At 48.4% G+C, this 26225-nt stretch overlaps 1 protein-coding gene across 2 annotated transcripts in view; it reads left to right on the forward strand.

The window, feature by feature from the left end:
• The window catches only part of CAPN3 (calpain 3), a 51144-nt gene that overhangs the window by 22071 nt on the left and 2848 nt on the right, over positions 1-26225 (forward strand). Inside the window, exons 2-15 of one of the 2 annotated variants that reach the window (XM_023514293.1) lie at positions 1533-1602; positions 3484-3602; positions 5126-5259; positions 5960-6128; positions 6964-7107; positions 10515-10598; positions 11774-11859; positions 14209-14286; positions 16553-16713; positions 18728-18897; positions 19211-19222; positions 19836-20044; positions 20687-20723; positions 26097-26174. In XM_023514293.1, coding sequence (XP_023370061.1) covers positions 1533-1602; positions 3484-3602; positions 5126-5259; positions 5960-6128; positions 6964-7107; positions 10515-10598; positions 11774-11859; positions 14209-14286; positions 16553-16713; positions 18728-18897; positions 19211-19222; positions 19836-20044; positions 20687-20723; positions 26097-26174 — 1551 coding nt within the window. The remainder of the gene's footprint in view (positions 1-1532; positions 1603-3483; positions 3603-5125; positions 5260-5959; positions 6129-6963; positions 7108-10514; positions 10599-11773; positions 11860-14208; positions 14287-16552; positions 16714-18727; positions 18898-19210; positions 19223-19835; positions 20045-20686; positions 20724-26096; positions 26175-26225) is intronic. The other variant, XM_003791754.3, reaches the window with a different exon arrangement.

Raw genomic sequence — 26225 nt, forward strand, 5'->3', positions numbered from 1 at the left:
GGCTATTTTTTTTGTTGTTGCAGCCGTCATTGTTGTTTGGCGGGTCTGGGCTGGGGATTCGAACCCGCCACCTTAGGTGTACGTGGCTGGCGCCCTAGCCGGTTGAGCTATAGGCGCCGAGCCAATTTCTTTCAGCTTTTACAGGTTGCTTTCTTAAATTATTTTTTATTGGCCGGGCGGTGGTTCATGCCTGTAATCCTAGCACTTGGGAGCCCAAGGCAGGTGGATTGCCTAAGCTCTCAGGTTCAAGACCTTGTCTCTAAAAATAGCTGGGCGTTATGGCAGGTGCCTGTAGTCCCAGCTACTCAGGAGGCTGAGGCAGAAGAATCACCTGAGCCCAAGAGTGGGAGGTTGCTGTGAGCTATGGTGCCACAGCTCTCTACTAGGAGCGACAAAGCGAGACCTCTGTCTCAAAAATTAATAAATAAATAAAATAAATTATTTTTTATTTAATTTTGGCTTTTAATTATGTCAAATTTTGCATGACTCCTGAGTCAAAACTGTCTTCAAACAGTTAATTCAAAGTTGTTCTTCCATCCTTATTTCTGCCATCTTGTTCTTTTGCTTCCCAGCTAGGTAACCTTTTTTAAAAAGTTTGGTTTTGGTTTATCTTTCTGTAGTGTTGGGAGTTTCGGATGGAAGCCCGCCTGTGGTGCTGGGGGCCAGCTGTGGTGCGGGATTAAGCCTTTCCATCTCCTAGGAAGGCCAGACCCCTGTGTGCAGGAGCTTCCTCTCACCTGGTCCATGAGAGGGGAAGAGGGGGAGAGAAATGCACTCACCGTATCACAAGGATAACAAGGGTTCTTGGAGCTGTGAAGAATGGTATTAAAACCAAAACCCGAATCTATGATTATCTTAAAAACTTAAGTTCTTTAGACCAAGTGGAAGGTGCATCCAAACAAAGGCAAGAGCGCCCTCTGCTGGCCACGGTTGGGCGGCACGTCATCGGCAGTACCTGGACCGGAAAGCTGCCCGCGGCCGGGTGGGAGGTGCGCCTCTGACTTAGGAGGTGGCTGTGTGGCTCACACCGCTCTGCCCTCTGCTTCCCGGCATTCGAGTGCCACGGACCCTGAGACATACACCGATTCTAAATATCTATGTTGCCCTATCTTGGGGAGAGAGATCCTTATTTTCCTTCTAGCATTTTTTCTCCTGGCCCAGAACAAGCAAGAGCCATTCTTTGGGCAGTCACTTTGCCAACGCTGTGACAGGAAGGACCCTGCTCTAACTCTTAGGGGCATCTCTACTCAGATAGTAGGACAGCGTGGGGAGCAGCATGGGACAACGTGAAAAGGAAGCATGATTCTGGCTTCTGCCACTTACTAGCTGTGTGTTCTTAGACACATTTCTCAGCCTGTCTGAGAAGCCTCAGGTTTTTTATCTGAAAAGTAAGAATGATAGCATGCAGTGCCCAGGGCTGTATGGGCAAGCTTAACTGAGAGCCTGATACATGGTGACAAGACTGCATATGGAACTCAATAAATAATAGTTACTATTATTATCATAACCTGGTCCTTTTCTTTGTTTCACAGGAAATTTGTGAGAATCCCCGATTTATCATTGGTGGAGCCAACAGAACTGACATCTGTCAAGGAGATCTAGGTGAGGAAAGTTCCTCAGATTATATCCCGCCAGGTAATCAAGGGATGATTGAAAGGCGTGATCTCTTTCCAGGAGGTTAAGGAACAAAAGTCTGTTGTTGCTTTAATGAAATGTTGGAAGGTTTTTTATAACAGTTACTTCATGCTCCTTGGTCTGTGTGCTGGTGATCCCTTGGCTTTCTCTCACTTCTCGCTGGCACTTTGCCTGTGCCACACTTGGTCGCCTCCCCTCTGGGGTCTCAAGGACACTTGCATGCCCCACTTAGCACAGCAAAAGCCCTGCTTTTAGCTGTACCTATCTTTCTTAGAAGGAAGCTCCATGGCTTGAGCCTGTAGACTCTATATACGTGTACAGAGTGCATTACTGAAAAGTGCACCTGTGACTTGAACTTTTGTTTAAGTTGCCCAGCACAGCTCCATATGAAAGGAGTCCTTCAGCAAAGACAGTTACTTGTCAGGCGGATGAGCACCTGATATTCTGTGTGGTTGGGTAGCTTGGCCATTCCATCCAATCTTCCTCTGACTTGGCCCCTTGTTCAGGAAGTACCATCTTTAGTGTGGACTGTGGACAAGCTCCATGAAGTAAAATTGAAGAGAAGGCCAACAGACACAATAAAAACTTGAGGGAAAAGGGCACTCAAGACCAAATGGAAGAAACTTGGCTTATTTGGCTCCCAAAGGAAAGGCTAAGGCATAATCAGGTATCTGGGTTCCTCCAGCTGAGGGAAGGCTGCCTGCACAGCCCTGGGCAGATTAATAACCTGGGCCTTCCAACCAATACTGTGTTTCCAAGGAGAGATTGGCTTCCCACGAGGGGCAGGAGAGGGTGGCTGCAGACAGTGCTCAGCCTGCCCTTTATACTCTCAGTGTTGTGTTTAACTTAACCAGTCCTTCTTGGAAGCTTCTCTGTGACCGTCTGTGTACAGGTATGCCCCGTAGGCACTGATCCACGCACACTTGCATGTGCACACTCAGCAAAGTGTTACCTCCAACTGCACGCAGTCCTCTCAATGAAGAGCTCCAGGAAATAAGAAAATGCTCCCGTTTCATTTCATTACCAGCAATGTCTTTTTTTTTTTTTTTTTGAGTCTCACTACGTTGACTTCAACAGAGTACTGTGGTGTCACAGCTCACAGCTACCTCAAACTCTTGGGCTTAAGCAATTCCCTTGCCTCAGCTTCCCAAGTAGCTGGGACTATAGGCACCCGACACAATGCCTGGCTATTTTTTTGTTGCAGTTGTCATTGTTGTTTAGCTGGCCCAGGCCTGGTTCGAACCTGCCACCCTTGGTGCATGTGGCCGGCGCCATAACCACTGTGCTATGGGCACCTAGCCCATTGCCAGCAATGTCTTAGTGTCCCCATAGGAGCTCCGGGAAATAAGAAAATGCTCCCGTTTCATTCCCATTGACAGCAGTGTCTTAGTGTCCCCTATAGACACATTCCAGGGCAGTCGCCCATCTGGCTTCCTTACAATACAGATCTGCTTGGTTGGTGGACCTCTGATGCGCAGTCTTCACTGAGGTCAGAAGGGGAAATATTCTCACCTTGCAAAGGTACAAGACAAGGCGGATTTCCTACACCTGTCAGAAGGACAACCCAGTCATGATCACCTACTGCTCTCTCTCCCTTAAGGTCCAAAAAGAGGGAGTTTATGCATCAGATGGAAGCAATGCCTATAGCCTTTAGGAGAACATCAGACACAAGAGAATAAGTCACCCTGTTGATCAAATCGGCAAGGAATTTCTGTTACGGTCTCCTTCCCTGTGTTGACACCTGTGAGGTCAGGTCTGGAAGTAGGACAGTGAGCACGAAGTGAATCCCTGTTCTTCAGAGAGGCACGGCATCTGTCTGGGACGGGGTCTTTTTCTGTTTGCCTGCAGGGGACTGCTGGTTTCTCGCAGCTATCGCCTGCCTGACCCTGAACAAGCGGCTCCTTTTCCGGGTCATACCCCATGATCAAAGTTTCGTGGAAAACTATGCAGGGATCTTCCACTTCCAGGTGAGGTAATGGGAGTGTAGCTGAGAGGACCAGCTATGGCCCACCCACTGCTGGGCTCCGGGCCTCAACCTCCCAGAGACTGCAGAAAAGGTCCATCCACACCCCCAGCCATGCCAGGGCATTGAGCATCTGAAGGCTTCTAGCCCGTGAGGAAGCTCTTGTTTATCCCTCGGCCTCCCTGGCCCTTCTCCTGCTCCCCTCCCCAGCCATCTGGGCTATGTCCCAGAAGGGCAGGAAGACATCCTGTGTGCTGGCCGGTGGGTCTATTTTTGCCTCTCCAGCTATCTGACTGCTGTGTCATCGCCTGCAGCCCTTCTCAAGTAGGTCCCTAGTTGTCAGCACTGGGAGCTGAGGGCCCTCTGGGTTGTACAGGAACCCCTAGGCTACCTGCTGCAGCTCCTGGGTACTTCTTTTTTTTAAAGACGGGTCTATACCACATCTGTCACTTATTTCTTCTAGGCCCTGGAAGAAAAGTCTGGTTAATCTGAGAATTGACCTTCTGGCTTAGGCTCAGACCTGAGCTTCATGGTTCAAATCACTTCAGCCATTGGGAACTTTCTAGGTCCAGATCATTTTGGCGTAGAGCTAAATCCTGGTGCTGGACCAGAATCAAAGTGAAATCTATATACAGGGACCTAGTAGGCGCTCAGATTCTGAGGAATTGGTCGACAGAAGGCATGACGGCTCCCTAACGTCCCAGGAGGCTCCAGTCATCCACTGATGTACCTGCTGGTCTGATACTTCAGCATCGAATCCCTCAGAAAAGGACTTTCTGCAGGCTTAGGCTCTGCACCCTGCTGCCTTTGGAACATGAGCAAGGCAGCCAGGCGCAAAATTCTGTTTCTTCACTGTGCCATCAGACTGCTAGTTTCCCTCTGATATTTGAAGGGTCTTTTATCTAAAGGCCTATAAATTCAAAGGCCAGATAGATTTCTGTGCTCTTTTCAGTGAGGGAGAAAGTGCCGTTGGAAAGAGATTTAAGTACTTATGGCCTTCTTTGGTTCAAACTGACCTGTTCAAAAAAGAATAACATCCCGAAGTGAAATAACTGGACAATGATTTTTTCTATAGCCATAGTGTATTCTGGGTCACGTTCAATCCTTCTTCACCGTGTCCTCAGGAAATACATAAATCAGTGCGGCACCCTCAGTTAGGCCAGGAGTTCCCAATCCTGGCTACACATTAGAATCATCTGGAACACCTAGAAATATTGATACCTGGGCCCTGCCCCCAGACCTCCTGGGCAGGGGAATGAAAATCACAAGTCCTACCACGTTCTCAGAGCATCTACTTAACCTAGCCCTGGGCTGGACTCTGCGGAAGAGACAAAGTGGTACAGAACCCAATTCCTGCTCTCAAAAACCTCACACACCCCAAACCCAGAATAGGATGAATGAGCACCAAGATGCAGTGCTTAGGAAATGATACTTTGGGGGGATCCGAGAAGCCCCAGAGGAATGAGAGAGGAAAGACACGTTTCCTAATAGTAACATAAGGCTGTGACTCTGCCTGTGTTTCTGCAGTTCTGGCGCTACGGAGACTGGGTGGACGTGGTTATTGATGACTGTTTGCCAACATACAACAATCAACTGGTTTTCACCAAATCCAACCACCGCAATGAGTTCTGGAGTGCCCTGCTGGAGAAGGCTTATGCTAAGTAAGGCAACACTTTAGAACATGAGGCAGGCCTAGAGGTGAGGAAGTGGGTGGCACAGTCCTGCCAAGGGCTCACTCACAGGAAGACGCATAAGTGGCTGTGCACACGCACAGGTGTATGTGTAGGTGTTCAGCTGTGTTCCAAATTCAGAGAAGATAAGTTCCGGGCAACAACAGCTCTAACTAAAAATACTAAGCTTGAGAGTAGAAATGAGCACTTTGTGTAGGAAAGTGGTCTTTAGCTTCAGCTTCCCATAGTGAGAGCGTTGATCTTGGCTTCGTGGTGGCATTGCGTATGTTGGACCAGAGCATTGTGTCTCTGGAGCTCAGACCCCAGGGTCTTGTGTGGCTCAACCACATTGTCTCTTAACTTGAAGCATCACACAGCTGCTAATCGCTCTCCTGCAGCCCTACCTCAAGGCTCAGGATATGATAGAAAGAGAACTCTCAGGAAGTAGGAATAGCTAGGTTTCAGTCCCAGGGCTTGTGGCTCTCTGTGGCTTTGGTGGGGAGATGGGGGCATCACTTAGCCTCTTGAGCTCAGTTTCTTCATTATGAAGCAAGGGAATCATTCTACTCATCCCTTTAGCTCACAGAATTGATGGGGAATTGAGACAATATTACAGGACCCAAGAGTAAAGTTCTGGGTTATGTTTCCTGGAACTCTGTGACCCCAGATTGGTCTTTATCCTCTCTCCAAGGCTCCATGGTTCCTATGAAGCTCTGAAAGGTGGGAATACCACAGAGGCCATGGAGGACTTCACAGGAGGGGTGACAGAGTTTTTTGAGATCAGAGATGCCCCCAGAGAAATGTACAAGATCATGAAGAAAGCCATCGAGCGAGGCTCCCTCATGGGCTGCTCCATTGATGTAAGTCTGGGGCGTGGGGTGCAGGGCAGGAAGCAGCCATGGACTGGGGAGCATTTAACTCAGTGAATGGCAGCATAGAGAATGTTCCTTCTGTGGAACAGAGTGAATGTTTTGTTCTAGGAAGCAGTAACTGGCTCTGGACTTTGAATTTCTCAGTCTTCAAAGGAGAGACTAGTTCTTGGGGACTTTCAAGAAATTGATTACACTCTGGAATTTAGAGGGAAATAGGTCCAAAGGCCTATGTTGGAGGCCTCGCTTGTCCGTGCTCCTCAGTCCCAGAATGCCCCCATTAAGCTGGCCATAAGCTTGGCTATGAACCCCAGCCCACCTTTTCCCTTAGAAAGCCTTTCAGTCATTGGGCTTTGACCACATGTTGGGACATGGACTTTGTGTTGTTGCTACCTAGGAGAAGCTCCGCCTGCAGTCCCCTTCTTAGAATTGACAAAGTGGTATGAACTGACAGGAGCCAAGGCTAAAGATATGGCCAGTGGTGGCCAGGGCTCCAAGTGTCAGGAGACACGCCTTCCCTGAGGGTTGCTAAGGTGTAATAGTCCTGACAATCTCCATTGCGGAGAAAGGGACCCACGCCAAATGCCTGCTCCTTCCTCTCCAACGCTCCCAGTGGATAGGAAAGCTTGGAAGATCAGTTAACAAGCAACACCATGGATAAACTTTTTGTGTCACTTTCTCCATCTTTTCTCCATTCATGCTCTATTGATCTCTCTTCTTTTCTCCTGTCTGTCCCCTCCCTTCTTTCTCCTTCCCTTTCTACCCTCCTTTGTTTGCTCTCTCTCCCTCTCTTGGGTTGTCCCCTACCTTCTCTGTCGGGCCTCAGGATGGCACGAACATGACCTATGGAACCTCTCCTTCTGGTCTGAACATGGGGGAGTTGATTGCACGGATGGTGAGGAATATGGATAACTCGCTGCTCAGGGACTCAGACCTCGACCCCAGAGGCTCAGATGACAGACCGACCCGGGTGTGTACACCTCCCACTGTCAACACTGACCGTTCTCCCACCTGCATGACCCGGCCCTGCTGTGTGTCAGACTCCCCCCAGCAGCCGATGTCTCACCCACAGATCCCCCGCCTGGGGGCCTTCTGAGGGTCTGGGATAGAATAACTTGCTTTTTGCAAGGCTCCTGGAGAAGGTTGAAGAGCCAGGATTTGGAGGGAATTCTGTGAGAGTTTCTTCATATTCCATGGTCCAGGAAGTTTCTCTGATAATGAATTTACACACAGAAATATGAGAGAGAGACTTAATTTATTTAAAAATATTTTTTTCTCTGGCTCTGTGCCCGCAGCTCAGCAGTTAGGGTGCCAGCCACATGCACGTATGCAGGTGGGTTGAACCTGGCCCGAGCCTGCAAAACAACAATGACAACTACAAAAAAAAAAAAAATAGCCAGGCATTGTGGTGGGCCCCTGTAGTCCCAGCTACTTGGGAGGCTGAGGCAAGAAAATCACTTAAGCCCAAGAGTTGGAGGTTGCTATGAGCTGTGATGCCACAGCACTCTACTGAGGGCAACATAGTGAGACTCAGTCTCAATATATATATATATTTTTTCTCTTCTAATTTATTCATTTATTCATTCTTTAACACTTACTTTTGAGCTCTTACTGTGCACCAGGTACTCATCTAACAAAGCAAATTCTCTCCCCTTTGTTCACTACGCTAGTAAAAAAAGCAAAAGAGTTTATTTCCCATACTTACAGAAGTAACACACGTTCACTACAGAATACTGAGCCAGGGTGGCACTGTGGCTCTGTGGGTAGGGCACTGGCCCCATATACCGAGGGTGGTGGGTTCGAACCTGGCCCTGGCCAGCTAAAATGGCAATGACAACTGCAACAAAAACAACAACAACAATGGCTCGGCGCCTGTGGCTCAAGCGGCTAAGGCGCCAGCCACATACACCTAAGGTGGCGGGTTTGAATCCCCAGCCTGGGCTCACCAAACAATGATGGCTGCAACCAAAAAATGGCCGGGCGTTGTGGCGGGCGCCTGTGGTCCCAGCTACTTGGGAGGCTGAGGCGGGAGACTCGCTTGAGCCCAGGAGTTGGAGGTTGCTGTGAGCGTGATGCCATGGCACTCTACCCAGGGGGATAGCTTGAGGCCCCATCTCAAAAAAAAACAACAACAACAACAACAACAACAACAACACAAAACCAGCCAGGCATTGTGGCAGGCGTCTGTAGTCCCAGCTACTTAGGAGGCTAAGGCAGGAGAATTGCTTAAGCCCAAGAGTTTGAGGTTACTGTGAGCTGTGACACCACAGCACTCTACCGAGGACGACAAAGTAAGACTGTCTAAAAGAAAAAAAAAGAATACTGTGCCATAGATAAAAACACAGGGAAATTTAACCTATATTTTCCCCATCTAAAGAAAATCACTTCTAACATTTGGTGTGTTCTTCCAGGATTTTTTTCTATGTACATGCCTAATCTACAGGGTGCTCCAAAAGTCACCCCCAAAGTCACCATACAGAAAAAATGGGAAATTGTAGCTAAATGTGCCTTTATTTGCAAAATACTCATTGCATAATTTTACAAAGAGGTAGGCCAAAATGTAGAGAATATTTACAAAATATTTATCTACCGTATTTTTATTTTTTAAATGTCATACTGTATGTACCTGTTTGTAGCCTGCTTTGTTAGATAGTTTTATATTCTTTTTTTTGAGACAGAGCCCAAGCTGTCACCCTGGATAGAATGCTGTGGCATCACGGCTCACAGCAACCTCCAACTCCTGGGCTCAAGCGAGTCTCCTGCCTCTACCTCCCAAGTAGCTGGGACTACAGGCGCCGGCCACAACACCTGGCTATTTTTTGGTTGCAGCCATCATTGTTGTTTGGCGGGCCCAGGATGGATTCGAACCCGCCACCTTAGGTGTATGTGGCTGGCACCTTAGCCGCTTGAGCCACAGGCGCCGAGCCAGTTTTATATTCTTAATGTGCCAAAAGTATTCTGCTATAACATTTTAGTAGCTGCGCAATATTCAAACATGTAGACGTGTTATTTCACTTACCTAATACCCTATTGTTGGAAAGTTAGGTTGTTTTCTTTTTCTCTTTTTGGCTATTATGCTAAAATGTCTCTGGGCACACCCGTGGTGAGCTCCATAGGACAGAGTTCCAGCAGTGGAATTGCTGGGTTAGATGACATGCTTAAGTAATGTCAAGAGTTGAGGAGCTGCCCAAGTCTAGAGCTGAAAATGGGCGAGTCTCTTGCCCCTTGTCTTTCTGTTCAGTATAGTCTGGCTCATAAGACTGAGATCTGGGAGAGGCTGAGTTGCCAAAAGCCTGGCCCCACCCACTTCCCTCACACAGAAGAAGGTTCCAGGAATTCCATGGCCCAGTAAGCCTCTAGGAACTTGGTCCTTAAAGCTACTATGATAAGCCAAGAGTGATGGCTCACACCTGTAAAATCCTAGCACTCTTGGGAGGCTGAGGCAGAAGGATTGCTTGAGCTCAGGAATTCAAGGCAGCCTGACCATGAGCAAGACCCCGTCTCTACTAAAAATAGAAAAATTATCCAGGTGTTGTGGTGTGCACCTGTAGTCCCAGCTTCTTAAGAGGCTGAGGCAGGAGGATCGCTTGAATTCAGGAGTTTGAAGTTTGAGGTTGCTGTGAGCTAGGCTGACGCCATAGCGCTCTAGCCTGGGGCAACAGAGTCTCTTTCTGCCCCTCCCCCCCAATCTCTTATGTTATTAGGCAAACTGAAGCTATGTAGAGCCTTTCTAGGACTCAGTGGGCTTTGGTGATCCCACCTGTCAGCCAAGGATCTCCTATGGCTGCAACATGGAAATGTCTGCAAATGAATGAATTACCCCTGGAGCTATAGGCACAGTCATGTCTAAGCAAAGGTTTTCTTGGGCCTCCTTAGAATTCTCTCCCTGGATGATGTGACTCTTGATTTCTTGACTATTCTGTTCTAGGTGGGTGTGGAGGAGGTGAGGAGGCATAAAGAAAAAGGTTAGGCCTGTATGTTTCACCTAATCCCTTTTCTCAACCCCTTTTCCTTCTAGGAATAATCAACCCTCCATGGCCTCAGGGAAAGGGGTACCCTAAAGTCCAGGGCAGCCTCCAACTATTTCCTTTCTTCCTTTGAAAGACCCTACGTGGCTTAGAAAGAAGGAGCAGGACACTCTCCCTGATCTTATATCCCAGCATCCATATTGTTCTCTGATGGTCAGGACAGAGCCTTCTCGGGGTGATGAGCTCGCCTGAGCCAGAGAGAGTCTGCTTGTGCTCCTGAGGCACACTTTCAGGGAGCAGAGTGGGTCTTGTCCTCACAGAGCCCAGAAAATGAACCAATATGAGCTGTCTCCAAGCAGCAACTTCTGCTGCCCAACCTCTGATGGGCTATCTGGTTATTGCTTTACAGACAATTGTTCCGATTCAGTATGAGACAAGAATGGCCTGTGGGCTGGTGAAAGGTCACGCCTACTCAGTCACTGGGCTGGAAGAGGTGAGCCGGTGGGGCCTGATGTGGTGTAAGGACCTGCTTGGGTTAAGTCCTGAAGTCGTGGTTTACCTTTGGGGGCACCTTCACCACCTGCAGAGCTCACTTCTAATCAGAGGATTCAGCTCAAGGTCCAAGCCAAGTGCCCGGGGAGTTGGGGGTGTGGGTGGGAACCCCTGTGAAAACTGGTGGAGCTGGATCTTGCCAGAGGTGCTTCTTAGTTTATCTTTGCTTTTAGTGCTGAAGATGGCACTTGTCCCAGCATTTCTGAGAAACAAATAGAAATATCACTTGGCTTTTACAAAGTTGGTCTCATGGCTTCTTGAGTTTTCTGTTCTCTCAGGTTCATCCTTCAGTTTCCTTGGGAGGGTTGGTTGCAGGACTCCCGTGGACACCAAAATCTCTAGATACTCAATTTCTTCTAAAAAATGGCACAGTATTTGATATAACCTATGCACATCCTCCTGCATACTTTAAATCATCTCTCTATTACCTATAAGACCTAACACAATGCAAATGTTGCAGTTATACTCTGTTGCGGGTTACATTATCATTCACTTTTTCAAATATTTTTGATCTGCAGTTGGTTGAACCCTTACATGGAGCTCATGCATACTGAAGGGCCAGCTGTATAATGTTTGGCTCCTTCTGGGACTTCTGGACTTTTGTGAGTCCTGCCAGGTTGTGCCCTGAACAAAGAGATGGGCAGAGAGGGGCAATCGTCTGCTTTAGCCCATTGCAGCAGACTGGAGGAAGGGGCACCTTTTTCTAATCAGTCCATGTAGAGGCAGCACTTGTCTGTAGCTCCTCAGCCAGCAGGGGCCTTCTTTTCTAATTCATACAAAGACGCCCAAATGTACTATGGGAGCCCTGCTGTGTATCCCCACCTCCTTCCTGAAAGTTCATAATGGCCAGAAGGTCCTCTGGGAAAAATCACTTCTCAGAATATAGATGGCAAGGAGATGGCCAAACCCTACAGACTTGCAGACTCACTGCAAATGTTCGAACTCATCCCCTACCATTCCCCAGTCTGCTTCTTAATTAGTCTCAACCAGGGCCAGGCAGGACAGCCCCCATAAGGGTCTCTCTCCCCATCCCCATCCCAGCTCTCAGAGCAAGACAGAAGATTGATTCCCTTTGCAGACAGGCTCCAGAGCATGAGAGCTTTTTCTCTTCCCAAGGCCCGATTCAAAGGTGAGAAAGTAAAGCTGGTGCGGCTGCGGAACCCCTGGGGCCAGGTGGAGTGGAACGGCTCTTGGAGTGATGGGTAGGTGAGGAGGCCCCACAGGTGGGGGCCACAGGGCCTGGGGCCAGGCTGGGTTGGGTACTCAGTCATGAGGGTATGACAACTGCTTGGTGTGAAATCATCCTCAAAACCAACCACCTGCAGAGAAGAGGGGCTCAGGTGTGGGCTCTGGGGAAGGGTTGGGAGAGGAGCCGGGGAATCAGGGACTCAGAGAGGTTGTTCAGGGTCATTGGTTGGAAAGGAAAGATTCCAGAAAGCATGGGCTAGGCCCAAGCAGGAGCAGAGTCTTAATGCAGGGGTCTGGTCTGGACAAGTGACTTCCCTTGTTAGAGTCACTGTTGCCTTATCTGTAAAATTGGAAGAATTCTTTCCTTGTGGGCTGTCATGAGTAAACTTGACCCTTGTTGGAGAGTGCTGAGCCTTTGCTAAGATTTCCTCCCCCTTGCTGTCTCACACAAGGCACACAAGCTCTTTGAAAGGATTTTCCTGCTTATTGCTGAAAAGAATAGACTGGGGCAACCAAAATAACAAACTTTCATAAATTTTGGAAGCTCAGAACATTTACAAAGCCTCCATAGTCCCACCAATACTGGTTTCTGGTCGCCTCTAGTGAAGGGTAGGCAGCCCCTTGGGTGCCTCTTTTATTGCTAGAGGGGGCTGGCGGGACTCAGTAGCCCAGAGGGACCACACCCCGCCATGTGGGCCCTGCAGCTCCTGGGCTCCTGTACTCTACATACCTCTTTCCCAGTGCGTGGTGATTTCTGGCTCATTCATTCACTTGGCCAATGTTTAGTGAGGACCTTTTAGATAGGAGGTCCAGGTCCAGGAACTGTCAATAAGTGGCCTCCCTAGGTAGATGGGGACAGGTGCTGATCCTGTGTCCTCACCATCTCCTGCAGATGCTCCCATGAACCCCTTCACTTCTCCATGTGGCAAATCCTGCCTCAGGGCTGACTTGTGCCAGGCCCTAGGCTATGTCTGGGATGTAGAAATGAACACTAACACAAGGGCCCTGGCCCTGTAGATTTAAGGTCCAGTGGGAAGACAGACAGTAATAATTGGGACAAATGCTGTGGGAGCACCTCACCTAGTTGGTGTGGGACAAGAAGAATAGAAAAAGCTAACCCAGGCCAGGCTCCATGGCTCACACCTGTAATCCCAGCACTCTGGGAGGTTGAGGCAGGTGGATTGCCTGAGCTCAGGAGTTCGAGACCAGCCTGAACAAGAGCAAGACCCTGTCTCTAAAACTACCCAGGTGTTGTGATGGGCACCTGTAGTCCTGGCTACTCCAGAGGCTGAGGCAAGAAAATAACTTGAGCCCCAAGAATTTGAGGTTGCCGTGAGCTGTGATGCCACACCACTCTACCCAAGGTGACAGAGTGAGACTATTGTCTCAAAAAAAGGAAAGGAGGAAAGGAGCAAAGGAGAGGAGAGGAGACCTGGAGGGAGTGAGGTTGGAACTGCCCTAGGACGGCCCTCAGTGCTCCATCTGTTGTCCCCTCTGCTGGCCCAAGTCACCCACAGGGCTCCCTGCTGTGCCCTTCAGCCCCAGAGCTTAGTGCCCAGCCTTAGCCCACTTTCTGCTGATGCTCATTGCATAGACTGTTGACCAAGGGGGCCTAACCCTTGGTCACTCAAGAAGATGCCCGGCCGTCACCCTCCTTCTGGACTCAGGAATCTCCATTTCCTCTCCAGTACTTTCTGACTTCAAGCACTTCCTTAGGACCTTACCTACCCCAGAACAACCCAGTTCAGTGCAATCCACCACCATCCCTACCCCGCTATGAGGCTGAAGCACAAATGTGCCTGATTTTCTCCCTCTTTAAGAGTAAAAACTGCTCAGCCTTTAGAAACACAATGCCGGGCTGTTTCCTGGCAGGAGAAAAGGGATGTTTTGGTCTTTTTCTTAGTCACTCAGACAATTTCTTGTTATACAGCAGGCACTACACTGACAGCTTTGCATGCCCTATTTCATCTACTCATCACAGCCCAGTAAGTGATGGAATCATTCCTCTTTTGCAGTTGAGGGAATAGAATGTGACAGAGGTTAAGTGACTTGCACAAGGTTATATAGCTAGTACTATTATCAAATGGGGGCCCTCCTTGCCTATTTCCGGAGCCCAGCTCTTAACCTTTAAAGTGGGAGGAGATGGGTCAAGCCCTCATAAGCCCATTTAAGGAGTTTGGTCTTAATCCTGAGGATGGCAGGAAGCGATTACTTCTGGCTTTTACTCTTCAGGCAACATCAGGTCAGCATTTTGATGGTTCGTGCTGGCCGCCATTCTTTGTATTTCTTTGATACCTTCTGTCCCAACCTACCTCAGGCCTTTCCTTCCTGCTCCTTCCTTAATTCCTTTATTTTCCCACCAGTTGGAAGGACTGGAGCTTTGTGGACAAAGATGAGAAGGCCCGTCTGCAGCACCAGGTCACTGAGGATGGAGAGTTCTGGTGAGTCCAGAACCCAGGAGGATCCAGAAGGGTAAGGGATGGGGCAGAGAGGTGAAGTCCCAGCCCTCAGTCCCCAGACCCCTGGGAGATGTGGGCCCTATTCTCCTCCTCCAGACCAAGGTCCTCCAGGTCACAGTAATGACTGAGGATTGCCAGGAGCAGATCAGCATAATGTGGCTCTTGCCTCACCTGCGTCCCTCCACCACACACTCTGCTCCAGCCACATTTGCTACTTGGCCTTAACACAACTCTTCAGAGCCTAGGAAGCTCTACTTGCCCTGAGCTCTCAATGCCGACCTCACTCAGATCACTTCTACTCAGCCTCCAAGTCTCAGCTTAAAGGGAACTTTCTTCAGGCCTCCCTAAGTTTCCTCAGGACTGATGTTAATTTATTTCTGATGCTTATCACACTTAAAATTACTTGCTTAATTTACTGTCCTTTCCCAACTACATCTCTTTTCCCGAGCATTGTGCCTGATGCACAGTGGTGGGACACACAAGAACTTTTTGGAGAAATGGATTTCTGTTGAACTCTCCTATTAAGGATACACGAGTTTGAGATTTTAAGATTTGTATACTTAATTATACATAAGTTATGCTTCAGTTTTTTTTAAAGGAAGAATATGTAAATAATGAATGGATAGAAACTAAAGTGGGTGCTACATGTTTCTAGTTTTTATAACCATGTTATTTGTATTCCAATTAAAATAAATAATAATCCTAGAAAGCTTTTAAGTGTGGTAGTTAAGAAAGTTGTGTTACATTTGTCAAAGTTCTCATACAACGTGGACTCCAAACTTCAAAACAGTTTCAGAGTTTTTTAGTTTTCCTCTTCTTTATATTTCTTCATAATTTGTAGCATGAGTCATATTTATATTTAGAATAAATTTAGAGGTAAGGTGTGGTGGCTCACACCTGCAATCTTAGCACTCTGGGAAGCTGAGGTGGGTGGATTGCCTGCGCTTAGGAGTTAGAGACCAGCCTGAGGCAAGAGTGAGTCCCCATCTATATTAAAAATAGAAAAAATACTAGCAGGGCATTGTGGCGGACACTTGTAGTCCCCGCTGCTCAGGAGGCAAAACCAAAGGATCGTTTGAGCCCAAGAGTTTGAAGTTGCTGGGAGCTATGATGCCATGGCACTCTACCCAGGGCAACAGAGTGAGACTCTGTCTCAAAAAAAAGTAGAATAAGTTTGGAAATAAACTAACAGGTAAATGTGTAACAGAGCTTTTCTCATTACAAGTAAATTTGAGTTTTCTGAAATCAATGATGATAATAAAGCTTAAGCAGTAGAATTATGGACAGCAGTCACTTAGAAAACAAGATACATAGCCAGGCATGGTGGAGCACATCTGAAGTCCCAGCTAGTTAAAAGGCTGAGGCAGGGGGGGATCACAAGAGCCCAGGAGTTCTGAGTCCAGCTGGTCAATATAGTAAGACCCTCGTTTCTAAAAAACAAGGAAAGAAAGAAAGAAAACGAGATATATGCCCTGTAACCAATGTTTTTTTTTTTTTTTAATAGTCCCCTTTTTCTTAGCTCCATTTGGGAAAATAAGTGTTTTTCTATTAACTCTTTTTGACACTATAGCAGACATTAAATATGTTAGTGCAATATTGAGGGGAGGTTTTTTTGTATTTTTTTATTGATATATCATAGTTGTACATATTTGGAGGTACATGAGACACTTTGATATGTTATACAATATATAATGATCAAATCAGGGTATTTGAGATATCTGTCACCTCAAGTATTTATCTTTTCTTTGTATTGAGAACATTACAATTCTTCTCTTCTAGCTATTTTGAAATAAACAATAAATTATTGTTAATTATAATTTTCCTACTGTACTATGGGATACTAGAACTCATTTCTTCTATCTAACTGTAGTTTTGTACCCATTAGCTAACTTCTGTCCATCCTACCCCTTCCTCCTTCCCTCCCCAGCCTCTGGTAACCACCATCTCCATCTCCATCTCCAGGAGATGCATTTTTTTTTAAGCTCCCACATATGAGTGAGAACATGTGATATTTGTCTTTCCACACCTGGGTTATTTTTGAGTCATTATTGGAAGGGATAATAGTTTGGGGTAGATACATTAGAAGGGACAGTATTTACCCTAAAAGGGAAGGACAGGATCCTCTTTCTGGGACCTTGACCAAGTTCCCTTGAACTATTTTATTGTACTTTGTCAGCCCTGGTTTCCCTTTTTCCAGCCTCTCCCCACCTGCTATCCTATGGGTCTCTTTCTTCTTCCAACCTCTTAGGATGTCATATGATGATTTCATCTACCATTTCACAAAGCTGGAGATCTGCAACCTCACAGCCGACGCCCTGGAGTCTGACAAGCTCCAGACCTGGACAGTGTCGGTGAATGAAGGCCGCTGGGTGAGGGGCTGCTCTGCTGGAGGCTGCCGAAACTTCCCAGGTGGGAGATACTCTTGATGGGGGGGGGGGGCATCCAAGCAGAATGAGTTCCAGGTAGAATAATGTTAACTGTCATTTACTGAGTCTCTCCTATGCTCCAGACATCCTTTATCTTATTAAATAAGATCCTTATCTTCTGCATTTCACTGAGGGGACTCTCCTGCTAAGGAGTTTGCAGCTTAAAACAAGAAACTATCAGAGCTGTAGACGTGCTCCTCAACTTATGTTAGGGTTGTGTCCTGACAGACTCATCATAAGTGGAAAATATCCGGGCCACAAATGCACTTAGGGGGGTGAGGGATCAAAAATCACCTATCGGGTACAGTGTATGATTCAGGTGACAGGTATACTACCCCTGACTTCACCAATATTCAATTCATCCATGTAACAAAAAAACACTTGTGCCCACTAAATGTATTGAAATTTTTAAAAATGTATTTAATACACTTAACCCACAGAACATCATCACTTAGCCTAGCCTACCTTAAATGTGCTCAGAACACTTATCTTAGCCTATAGTTGGGCAAGATCATCTAACCCAAAGCCTATCTCATAATAAAGTACTGAGAGGTGTTTTATCTCTTTCCCTCATATCTAGGTGCTCCATAAACCATTCTGTTTCAGTACAGTATTCGACAAATTACATGAGATACGTTATAATTCTTGTAATTTCATGTAATTTGTTGACTACAATACTGAAACAGAATGGTTTTATACGCATTTGAAGTATGGTTTCTCCTGAATGCATTTCACCTTTGCATCACTATAAAGTTGAAAAATCATAGTTGAGTCATCGTAAGTTGGGGACTGTACTGTGTGTCAGTAGCATTGAGGATGGTCCTGGAGAACTGTGTTAGCAGCTACTGCAGTAGTTTGAGTCAGAAATGATGAAAGCCTTGACCAAGTAGTAGAAGCAGAGACGGAGGGGGAGAAGGCAGATGTGGAGGAGAGCATATTGAGGAATGTGGGGAAGGAAGAATGAAGAATGATGTCAAGAATCCCAGTTTGGTGGTCTGAGTGGAGGGTGTCAACGTTGCAGTATAGGACACACAAGTAAGGCCGGGCACGGTGGCTCACGCCTGTAATCCTAACACTCTGGGAGGCTGAAGCTCAGGAATTTGGCACCAACCTGAGCAAGAGCTAGACCCTATTTTTACAAAAAATAGAAAAATTAGCCAGGCATTATGCCAGGCACCTGTAGTCCTAGCTACTTGGGAGGCTGAGTCAGGAGGATCACTTGAACCTGGGAGTTTGAGGTTGCTGTGAGGTAGGCTGACTCCTTGGAACTTTATCCTGGGTAACAGAGCAATAACCTATTTCAAAAAAAAAAGCACATAAGTGAAAACTAATCAGTGTGTTTCAGTATGTGTTTATTGTTTTTGGTGGGATTGGGTGTGGAGTTATAGGGAAAGGAGTTTAGCTTGGGGCATGGAAAGTTTGAGGTAACCATAGAATAACCAGGTGAAGATTCGTAATGGAGAATTGGGTGCTCGTGTTAGATAATACTTGATTATATGATAGGAACTAAGAAAATGTTTGAGGACAGAAGGAAGGAAGGGAGAGAGGGAACAGTCAGAAGAGAGACTGGGACAGAGATATTCCTATAGCTCAGGTGTCATTAGCATATAGGGGCAGTTAAAATGCGGCAGTGAGCAAGACAGCCCAGGGAGGCAGGATAGCAGGAGTGAGAGGACATGTGGCCCAGGACCAGATCCCAGGGACCAACAACATCTACGGGGCCAGTGAGGAAAGTAAAACCATCAGCAAAGACTAAAAATGAAAGTTTGGAGAGGAAGGAGGAGTCACACCCCCAGTCAGTGCAGCTCCCTCTGTACAGAGGCATAGGCTCCCCGCCCCATAATTAGACTAATTAGACAAATTTATTTTCCATTGATATTTATTGTGCACCTAGACACGGGGGAAAGAGATAAATAAGTTCTTTCTGTCCCATTTCCCTTCCTGCCCTTTCTCCAAGAGGCAGATCTGAATGTGTGTTTCCTGTCTGGGGGGCGCAGACACTTTCTGGACCAACCCACAGTACCGTCTGAAGCTCCTGGAGGAGGACGACGACCCAGATGACTCTGAGGTGATCTGCAGCTTCCTGGTGGCCCTGATGCAGAAGAACCGTCGGAAGGACCGGAAGCTGGGGGCCAACCTCTTCACCATCGGCTTCGCCATCTATGAGGTTTGGGGACCAGCTCCACCCCAGGAAACACGTCTTCCCAGCCAGGAAGCTTTGGGGGGGCTTCCAGTGGGGACCTCTGGCTTCCCTGAAATTCAGTGACCCCCAGAGCCCCTAGGATCAAGCCCAGTTGTGTTTGTAACAAGCAAAAAGTAGCAGGGTGGGTGGTGGAGTGGAGTCAGGACTGGCTGGGGGAGAGGGAGGCAACCGGGGAGTCAGGTTGTTGGATTCAGGAGGCAGTTGCCCGCATTCCCTTCTGTAACTTTTTCATCCTCATTTGAATATGAAACATCTTCTTTTCCCATTTCTCTTCAAGGTTCCCAAAGAGGTATGGCAGTGGCAGCGGCCAGCGGTTGTGTACAGCAAGGCATTACCTGTCCCGAGTCTGTCCGTGACAGACTCCTCTCGAGAAGCTTCCTGGTGGGGTTTGTGGGGAGCACTATGCAGGAGAGGATCTTGCCCACGTTATTTCTACTGCAGAGCAGGTGCCCCAGGGTATCGCATGACCTGTGATGGCCACCCCATGATGTGGACGTTCTCTCATGCACCAGACACTTCCATGCATGTACCTTCACACACTTATACACACTCACACAAACATGTTCTGAGGGTGGCTGCCCTCCTTGGGATGGAAGAATCATCTTCCCTAAGAACCCAGTTAAGGGTCCTTGACCTTCCTGGGGTTGTTCCAGCCTGAGGAGGTGCAGTTCTGGTAAGTGGCCCTGAGTGTGGAGATGGCAGACTTGCCCGTCACTCCTGAGTCCCAGCAGAAGAGGAAGAGGGAGGGAGGTAGGGATGGCCAGCTGGTGAAGGCCTTGGGAATCAGAGGCAGGTAGGCAGGTTGAGACTGAGATGGGTGACCAAGGAGTTGGGAAGGGTCTGGAGGGGACTGTGAGGAGGACAGGGCGTCCCTCCCCAGGTTCAGTCTCTCCTGTCCCCAGATGCATGGGAACAAGCAGCACCTGCAGAAGGACTTCTTCCTGTACAACGCCTCCAAGGCCAGGAGCAAGACCTACATCAACATGCGGGAGGTGTCCCAGCGCTTCCGCCTGCCTCCCAGCGAGTATGTCATCGTGCCCTCCACTTATGAGCCCCACCAGGAGGGAGAGTTCATCCTCCGGGTCTTCTCTGAAAAGAGGAATCTCTCTGAGTGAGTACCAGTCTGTCCCTAAAAGCTCACATGACCCTTTCAGAGACCAAAGGTGTGAGGCGGTTGGACCTTCACTGGGCCTGGCATACGTTGACCTGCTGTACCTCTTCCTCAGCTCCTGAGCCACTGGCCACATCACCCCATTCATTCATTCATTTGATAATCCTGCAAATATTTATTGAGCACCTATTTATCCCAGGCACTCTTCCAGGTGCTGGGATAGAGCAGTTAATTAAAACAGTAAGAAATCCCTGCCCTTGTGGAATTTAACATTTTAGCCTGAGACAACAATGGATAGGAAAAAAATCCATGTTAGATTTAGGGAAGCAATTAGGAGAAAAAATAGAGAAGAAGGATTAGAGGGGTACACAGCCCCCTGCCACTCCGATCTCTGTCTTCGGAGGAAGCCCAGGCCATGGGTAGGAGACTGGGCCATGCCTTTGGGGGCTCTGGGCAATGCCTACCAGAACCCGGGTGTCTGGCTAATGGGGATTGTGCCTACATGGGGCTGGTTCCTGGGGTTCCCTTGAGGCCAGTCCTGATGTGGCTGCTGCGAAGAAGCCACGTGGCCTGAACAAATCCTCTATGTGCCTCCCACTTGCTCCTGGTAACAAAACCCCCACATGTTTGTGTTCTTCACAGGGAAGCTGAAAACACAATCTCTGTGGATCGGCCAGTGGTGAGTTTTTTAGCTCTCATGTGAGGAAAAAGCCCACAGAGTCATGCTCCCTGATCCGTGCAGGGACTAGGAGGTGGTGTGGGCGAGAGTGGGTTTTGGCAGAGGGAGATGGGAGTGTAGGCACGCAGAGAATTTACTCCATGTGACTGCCACTTCTGCTTGGCATGACCAGACGTAATGGGCCTTATGGTGCTGGGGCCATTTAGTCAGTTCAGGGGGTAGGAAGCATGGCGAGGATCCCAGAATGGAGAAGCAGTTCCAACTGTCAGAGGGAGAGAATGAGACTGCAAGGAGAGATGACAAGCATGGCGGCCACCATGGGATTATGAGGTTGGACGGTGTTGGATTTCTCACAGAGAGAAAGGTATACCAGCTCTGGACTCAGTGTCAAAACCTGGATCCTCCTCCTACCTTCTGAGATACCTGGATAATTTATATACAGACAGTCCCCAGGTTATAAAAGAGATAGGTTCTGTAGGTTTACTTTTAGATTGAATTTATAGGTAAGTTAGAACGGGTACATTTACCTATTACCTGTAATAGCCAGTGTTCCTAAGTGTGATTTGCATGTCAGTTGGAGTTTGTCACTGGAGGACTGCCTGTAATCCCTCTGACCCAGGTTCCTACTCTGTAAAATGAGGATAATTATAATATGTCCTGCAAAGTTTTTGTGAAGTTTAAATCCATGAGATCACGTATGAGAAGTGTCTGTCACAGCACGAGCACTCATGTGGAGGTTACTTTTCACAGATTTCCCATCTCACAAGGTACTTGTCACATGTTTTATCTCACTTGATCCTTGCAAGGTTTCTGAGAAGTAGATGAAGTTATAATCCCTGGTTCTGAAGCACGGGAGCAGAAGCTCAGTGGGGTTGAATGACTTCCCTGAGTTCACAGAGCTAGTAATTGGTAGGGCTGGAACTCACATCCAGACCTTCCAACTCCAGATTTAGGTTTCTTCCCCTCCATGCTGAGGTCAGCCCCACCCCACCCCACCCCCCGCAGGTGAGAAGTCCAAGGTCAGAGGCACAGAGTTGGTGTGTTTTGGTATCTGTATCTGTATCAAGCAATCTTGGGACTGCCTTAGGGCTTTGGGCTCTTGGGACTACCTTGGAGCTTTGGGTTCTGGTAACCAGTGTACAGTATTTATCAGGAACTGCAAGTTCAGAAGCTAGTGGGAGCTTGCGTGTCGTCTCACTGAGCAGAGCAGGCAGGTGTACGGGTTTTGGTGTCCCTGCCCTGGCATATTTGTCTGAAATTATTGGCTTCAGTGTTGGAGGGACAACTGGAATGCTGGTGACTGTGACAATCTGGGGGACACAGATAGCAGCCACTCTCAGCTCAGCTATTGTTGCTACAGGGGGTTGCAGGCTCATGGTAGCCTGCCAGACCTTTTCGTTTTACTAAAGAAGCCCTAAACCTGGATTTCCATATTAAATCTCCATATATTAAATGTTCATCCCACAAATTAAAAATATATACTATAAGTCAAAATTCATCTTCAGGACAGTTTCAGTGAGCCTTTTCTAATTTTATTGAAAAACTCAAACAAACATAAACATTAGTAAGAAGATCCTTTTCTTTGACCATGTCTAATGACAGTGGATTACAAAGACAAAGCCATAGCAGTCACTGGTCTCCAGGAATGGAGGGGCAAGAAAAAAGAATTCTCTCTTCATGCCCCTTTCTGGTTCTGTGTGAGTCACATTTCTGGACCTTGGAGCCTCACCCCTAGTTGAGGACCGGGACACAGGACAGCCAAAGCCAAAAGCCACTGGCCACTCTGGCAACTTGCTTTTCACTTATTCTGCATTTACTGCTTCCTTTTCTTGTGCAGAAAAAGAAAAAACCCAAGGTGGGTGTAATAAAATGAGTGGGTAGAGAGTGCGGTGTGTTTGTGTACATGCATGTGTGCGCATGTATTGCACGTGTGTGCACTCATTGCTCTGTGTGTGCATATATTGCACACATGTATACATGTGTATGTATTGTACTGTATACATGTGTACTTGTTTGTATTGCACACGTGTCTGTGTGTATGTGCACGCGTGTGTGTGAGCTCATGCACATGCATGCACCAGACCTGCCTCTTCCTCCCCCTCTTCTCCCCAGCTCCTGCTGAGCTGTGAGCGTGAATATTGCTGGGGGCAGGCTATTTGTTGGGCACTGTTCGAAATGCTTTCCGTGGACCAGCTCAATCCTCTGAACAACCCTATGAGGTTGGTTCTGTAATTATCCCCCTTTCCAGAGGGAGAGCACAGGTAGATTGACTGACTTGCCAAGGCCACACAGCCAGGAAGTGGCAGAGCCAGCAGCTGGAGCCCAGTAGTCTGGCTCTGGAGTCTGTGCTCTGAACCTCAGATAAGAATTGACGGTAGTGTTTATGGGGGTGCCCGGAGGTCCTCACAGGGGTCCTTCAAGTACTGGTGCTGGTTCAAACTGGAGCTGATACTCACCAAGCACCTCCCACGAGTCAGGCACTATGCCAGGGGTAAAACCGCTTTTTTGGTTTTTAGTTATAACAGTACCTATAAGGCAGGTGCTGTTATTTTTCCCCTTTTGCAGGTGAAGGCACAGACTCAGAGAAATGAAGGGACTTGCCCAAAGACACACAAATAATGAGTACAGAAAAATGGAATGGGAAACCATACCTGTGTCTTGCCCTCCCCTTTCGGGTGTTGCCCCTCCCACCCCCACCCCCACCTGGCCACCTCCATGGCCAGTGTCAGTCCAGACCTGCACTTGGGCCTGGAGATGTGTACCTGGCAGGGGTGCTCCATGGCCACACCATGTCTACTGGCACACCTCAGACTGTGACCTCCACTTGCTCTGGGATCCCCACAGGCTTCAGCTGCTTGAGTAAGAAGACTCTTTGCATAGGCCCCTGGGGCCTGCTGGGAGCCGCGGCTGTGGGAGCTGTTTTCCCAGGCCTGCCTGCTCCAGCAGTCCTAGACAAACAGCATGGAAAGGCAGACGGGGACTGAGACTGGCCAGGCTGCTTTTCTGCTCTGAGGGGCTCTGCCGGCCCCAGCTCTCTGCACTGCTGCCCCCACCCTCAACCAGGCCTTCCTTCCCTTTCCCTGCAGTGCACAGCTCTCACCAGTGTTGGTACGCTGTGGCAGCCGCTCTCCACCCGTGTCACATCCTCTTCACTTGCACAAGCATGTCTTGAAAATGTCTTTTATACGATGTGTGTACCATCTTCAATGTTTTTGCTGTGCAGTTTCATGTTCAGTATCTCATTTGATCCCCACAAGAACCCTGAGGAAGGAAAAGCAGGCTTTCCCTCCCCCAGGAAAGAATGAGTAAACTGAGGCCAGAGAGGCTATTTCTAACCTTAGGGGCAGGGCTGGATTCCAGTCCTCTATTCTAACCTTGGACCATGCCACTTGCCAGTGTCTTTCAATCTGTGAAGTCCAGTCCGAGGGCTTCCTTGGAGGGGCCTCAGTAGCTGCCCTCCTGATGTGGGTGCTCAGGGGAAAGAGCTCTGCCCTCATTAATCAGAGGAGCTGTTTTCAACAGCTTTTTTTTTTTTTTTTGAGACAGAGTCTTAAGCTGTTGCCCTGGGAGTGCCGTGGCATCACAGCTCACAGAAACCTCCAACTCTTGAGCTTAAGCAATTCTCTTGCCTCAGCCTCCCAAGTAGCTGGAGCTACAGGTGCTTGCCACACGCCTATTTTTTCTTTTTTTGCAGTTTTTGGCCAGGGCTGGGTTTGAACCTGCCACCTCCAATATATGGGGCCGGTGCCCTACTCCTTCGAGCCACAGGCGCGGCCCAATGCCCGGCTATTTTTTGGTTGTAGTTATCATTGTTGTTTGGTGGGCCCGGGCTGGATTCGAACCCTCCAGCTCCAGTGTATGTGGCTGGCGCCCTAGCCCCTTGAGCTACAGGCACTGAGCTTCAACAACTTTATATACATGAGGTTTCTGGGGAAATTTAATTTAAACAGTGTTTCCATTCGGAAAAAAGCCTACGAAATACTTGAAAATCATGACACTAGCTCAAGACAAGCTGTGTTTTAGTATTTTTTGGCATTTACACATGTACTACCTTGTTGAACCCTCATAACTCTACCATGAGGAGAGATGGAGTGGGTATTAAAAGATAAAAAACTGAGGCCCAGAGAGGCTTACATCTTTCCCCAAGTCACACAGCTTGTTAGTGGCAGAGGTGGAGCTTGAGTGGAGGTTCAAGAGCCCCAGACTGTGACCTCTTCCTCTTCCCACTGAACAAGGCTGCTCCAGGGGAAAGGCTGCCTGCCTGGACCTGCTCAGTCTGTAACCCTTGCTTCCTTCCTGCTCCCTCCTCACTCCCCTCCTCTCTCTAGCCCATCATCTTCGTTTCAGACAGAGCAAACAGCAACAAGGAGCTGGGTGTGGACCAGGAGTCAGAGGAGGGCAAAGGCAAAACAAGCCCTGATAAGCAAGAGAAGTCCCCACAGGTGTCTGAGCATGTGGCATGACTAGGGTGGCCAGCACACCACGGGGGGCCTGCTATGCCGGGGTACATGGGGGATGATGGGTTTCCTGGGGGTGTCTCTAGCTTCTGGAGGTTTGGATTTGTCCCACGGACATTTTGTCTCTACAAGTTTCCCTAAAATTTGGGATGCTGCTTGGGTGAATGCCTGGGGGTGAGGGCTGCCACAGCATACCAGTCCTAGGACTGGAATGACAGGCTGAGTCTCCCACCGGAGCCTATCCAGCCAGGACAATGACAGAATGGGAGGCAAGGCAGAGAAGATACCAGCTTGAGAGTGGAGACTGAACCCTCCTGTCTCCTGGTGTCCTCTAATTATTGACAATAGGGAGACACATAGTAGAAGAAAGGGGGGCTGACAGCAGCCATGTCAGCCTCCAGAACTCAGGGGAGGAAGCTGGGCTACAGCAGGGAGAGGTGGTTATACAAGGCGTAGTGGAGGTGAGGATTGGGGCCAAAAGCCCCCAGACAAACCCAGGCCACCTCCTCCATCATGGGGCACTTGTGGAGTGGGGAGGGGGACCTCTGAGGACCTGACCTTGGTGACAGCAGTGGGTGGAGGAATCAGAATGGTCAGACCTTTGACCCATTGGAGCATTTTCACTGAAAATAGTAGAGAGGCTTCAAATTGATGGGGTTTGGGGTGAGGGGACCAGGAAGGCTGTCGGCATGTTGTCATTTTGGCTTTGGGTGTCCGAGCTGGAGGCATGTGGAGTGGAGACTTGCAGAGGCCCAGATGCTCCTCACTCCAGCTCACCAGGTCTGAAAAGGCAGCGTCTGCCCCACCCCTCAGCTCCTGCTTCCACCTATGGCTGTTTTAGGCCCATGGCTCCTTTGGCCCCGGTCTGTCCATCTCCCTGATTTCTGTGAACGGGTTTTTCTTTGTGCTTCCACAGCCACGACCTGGCAACACTGACCAGGAAAGTGAAGAGCAGCAGCAATTTCGGAACATTTTCAAGCAGATAGCAGGCGATGTGAGTACCTGCAGCCCTAGGCCTCCAGCTGCTGCCTCCTCCTCTCCACCA

The sequence above is a fragment of the Otolemur garnettii genome, unplaced genomic scaffold (assembly GCF_000181295.1).
Source record: "Otolemur garnettii isolate 467f Iridium unplaced genomic scaffold, OtoGar3 scaffold00050, whole genome shotgun sequence".
Taxonomy (NCBI): domain Eukaryota; kingdom Metazoa; phylum Chordata; class Mammalia; order Primates; family Galagidae; genus Otolemur; species Otolemur garnettii.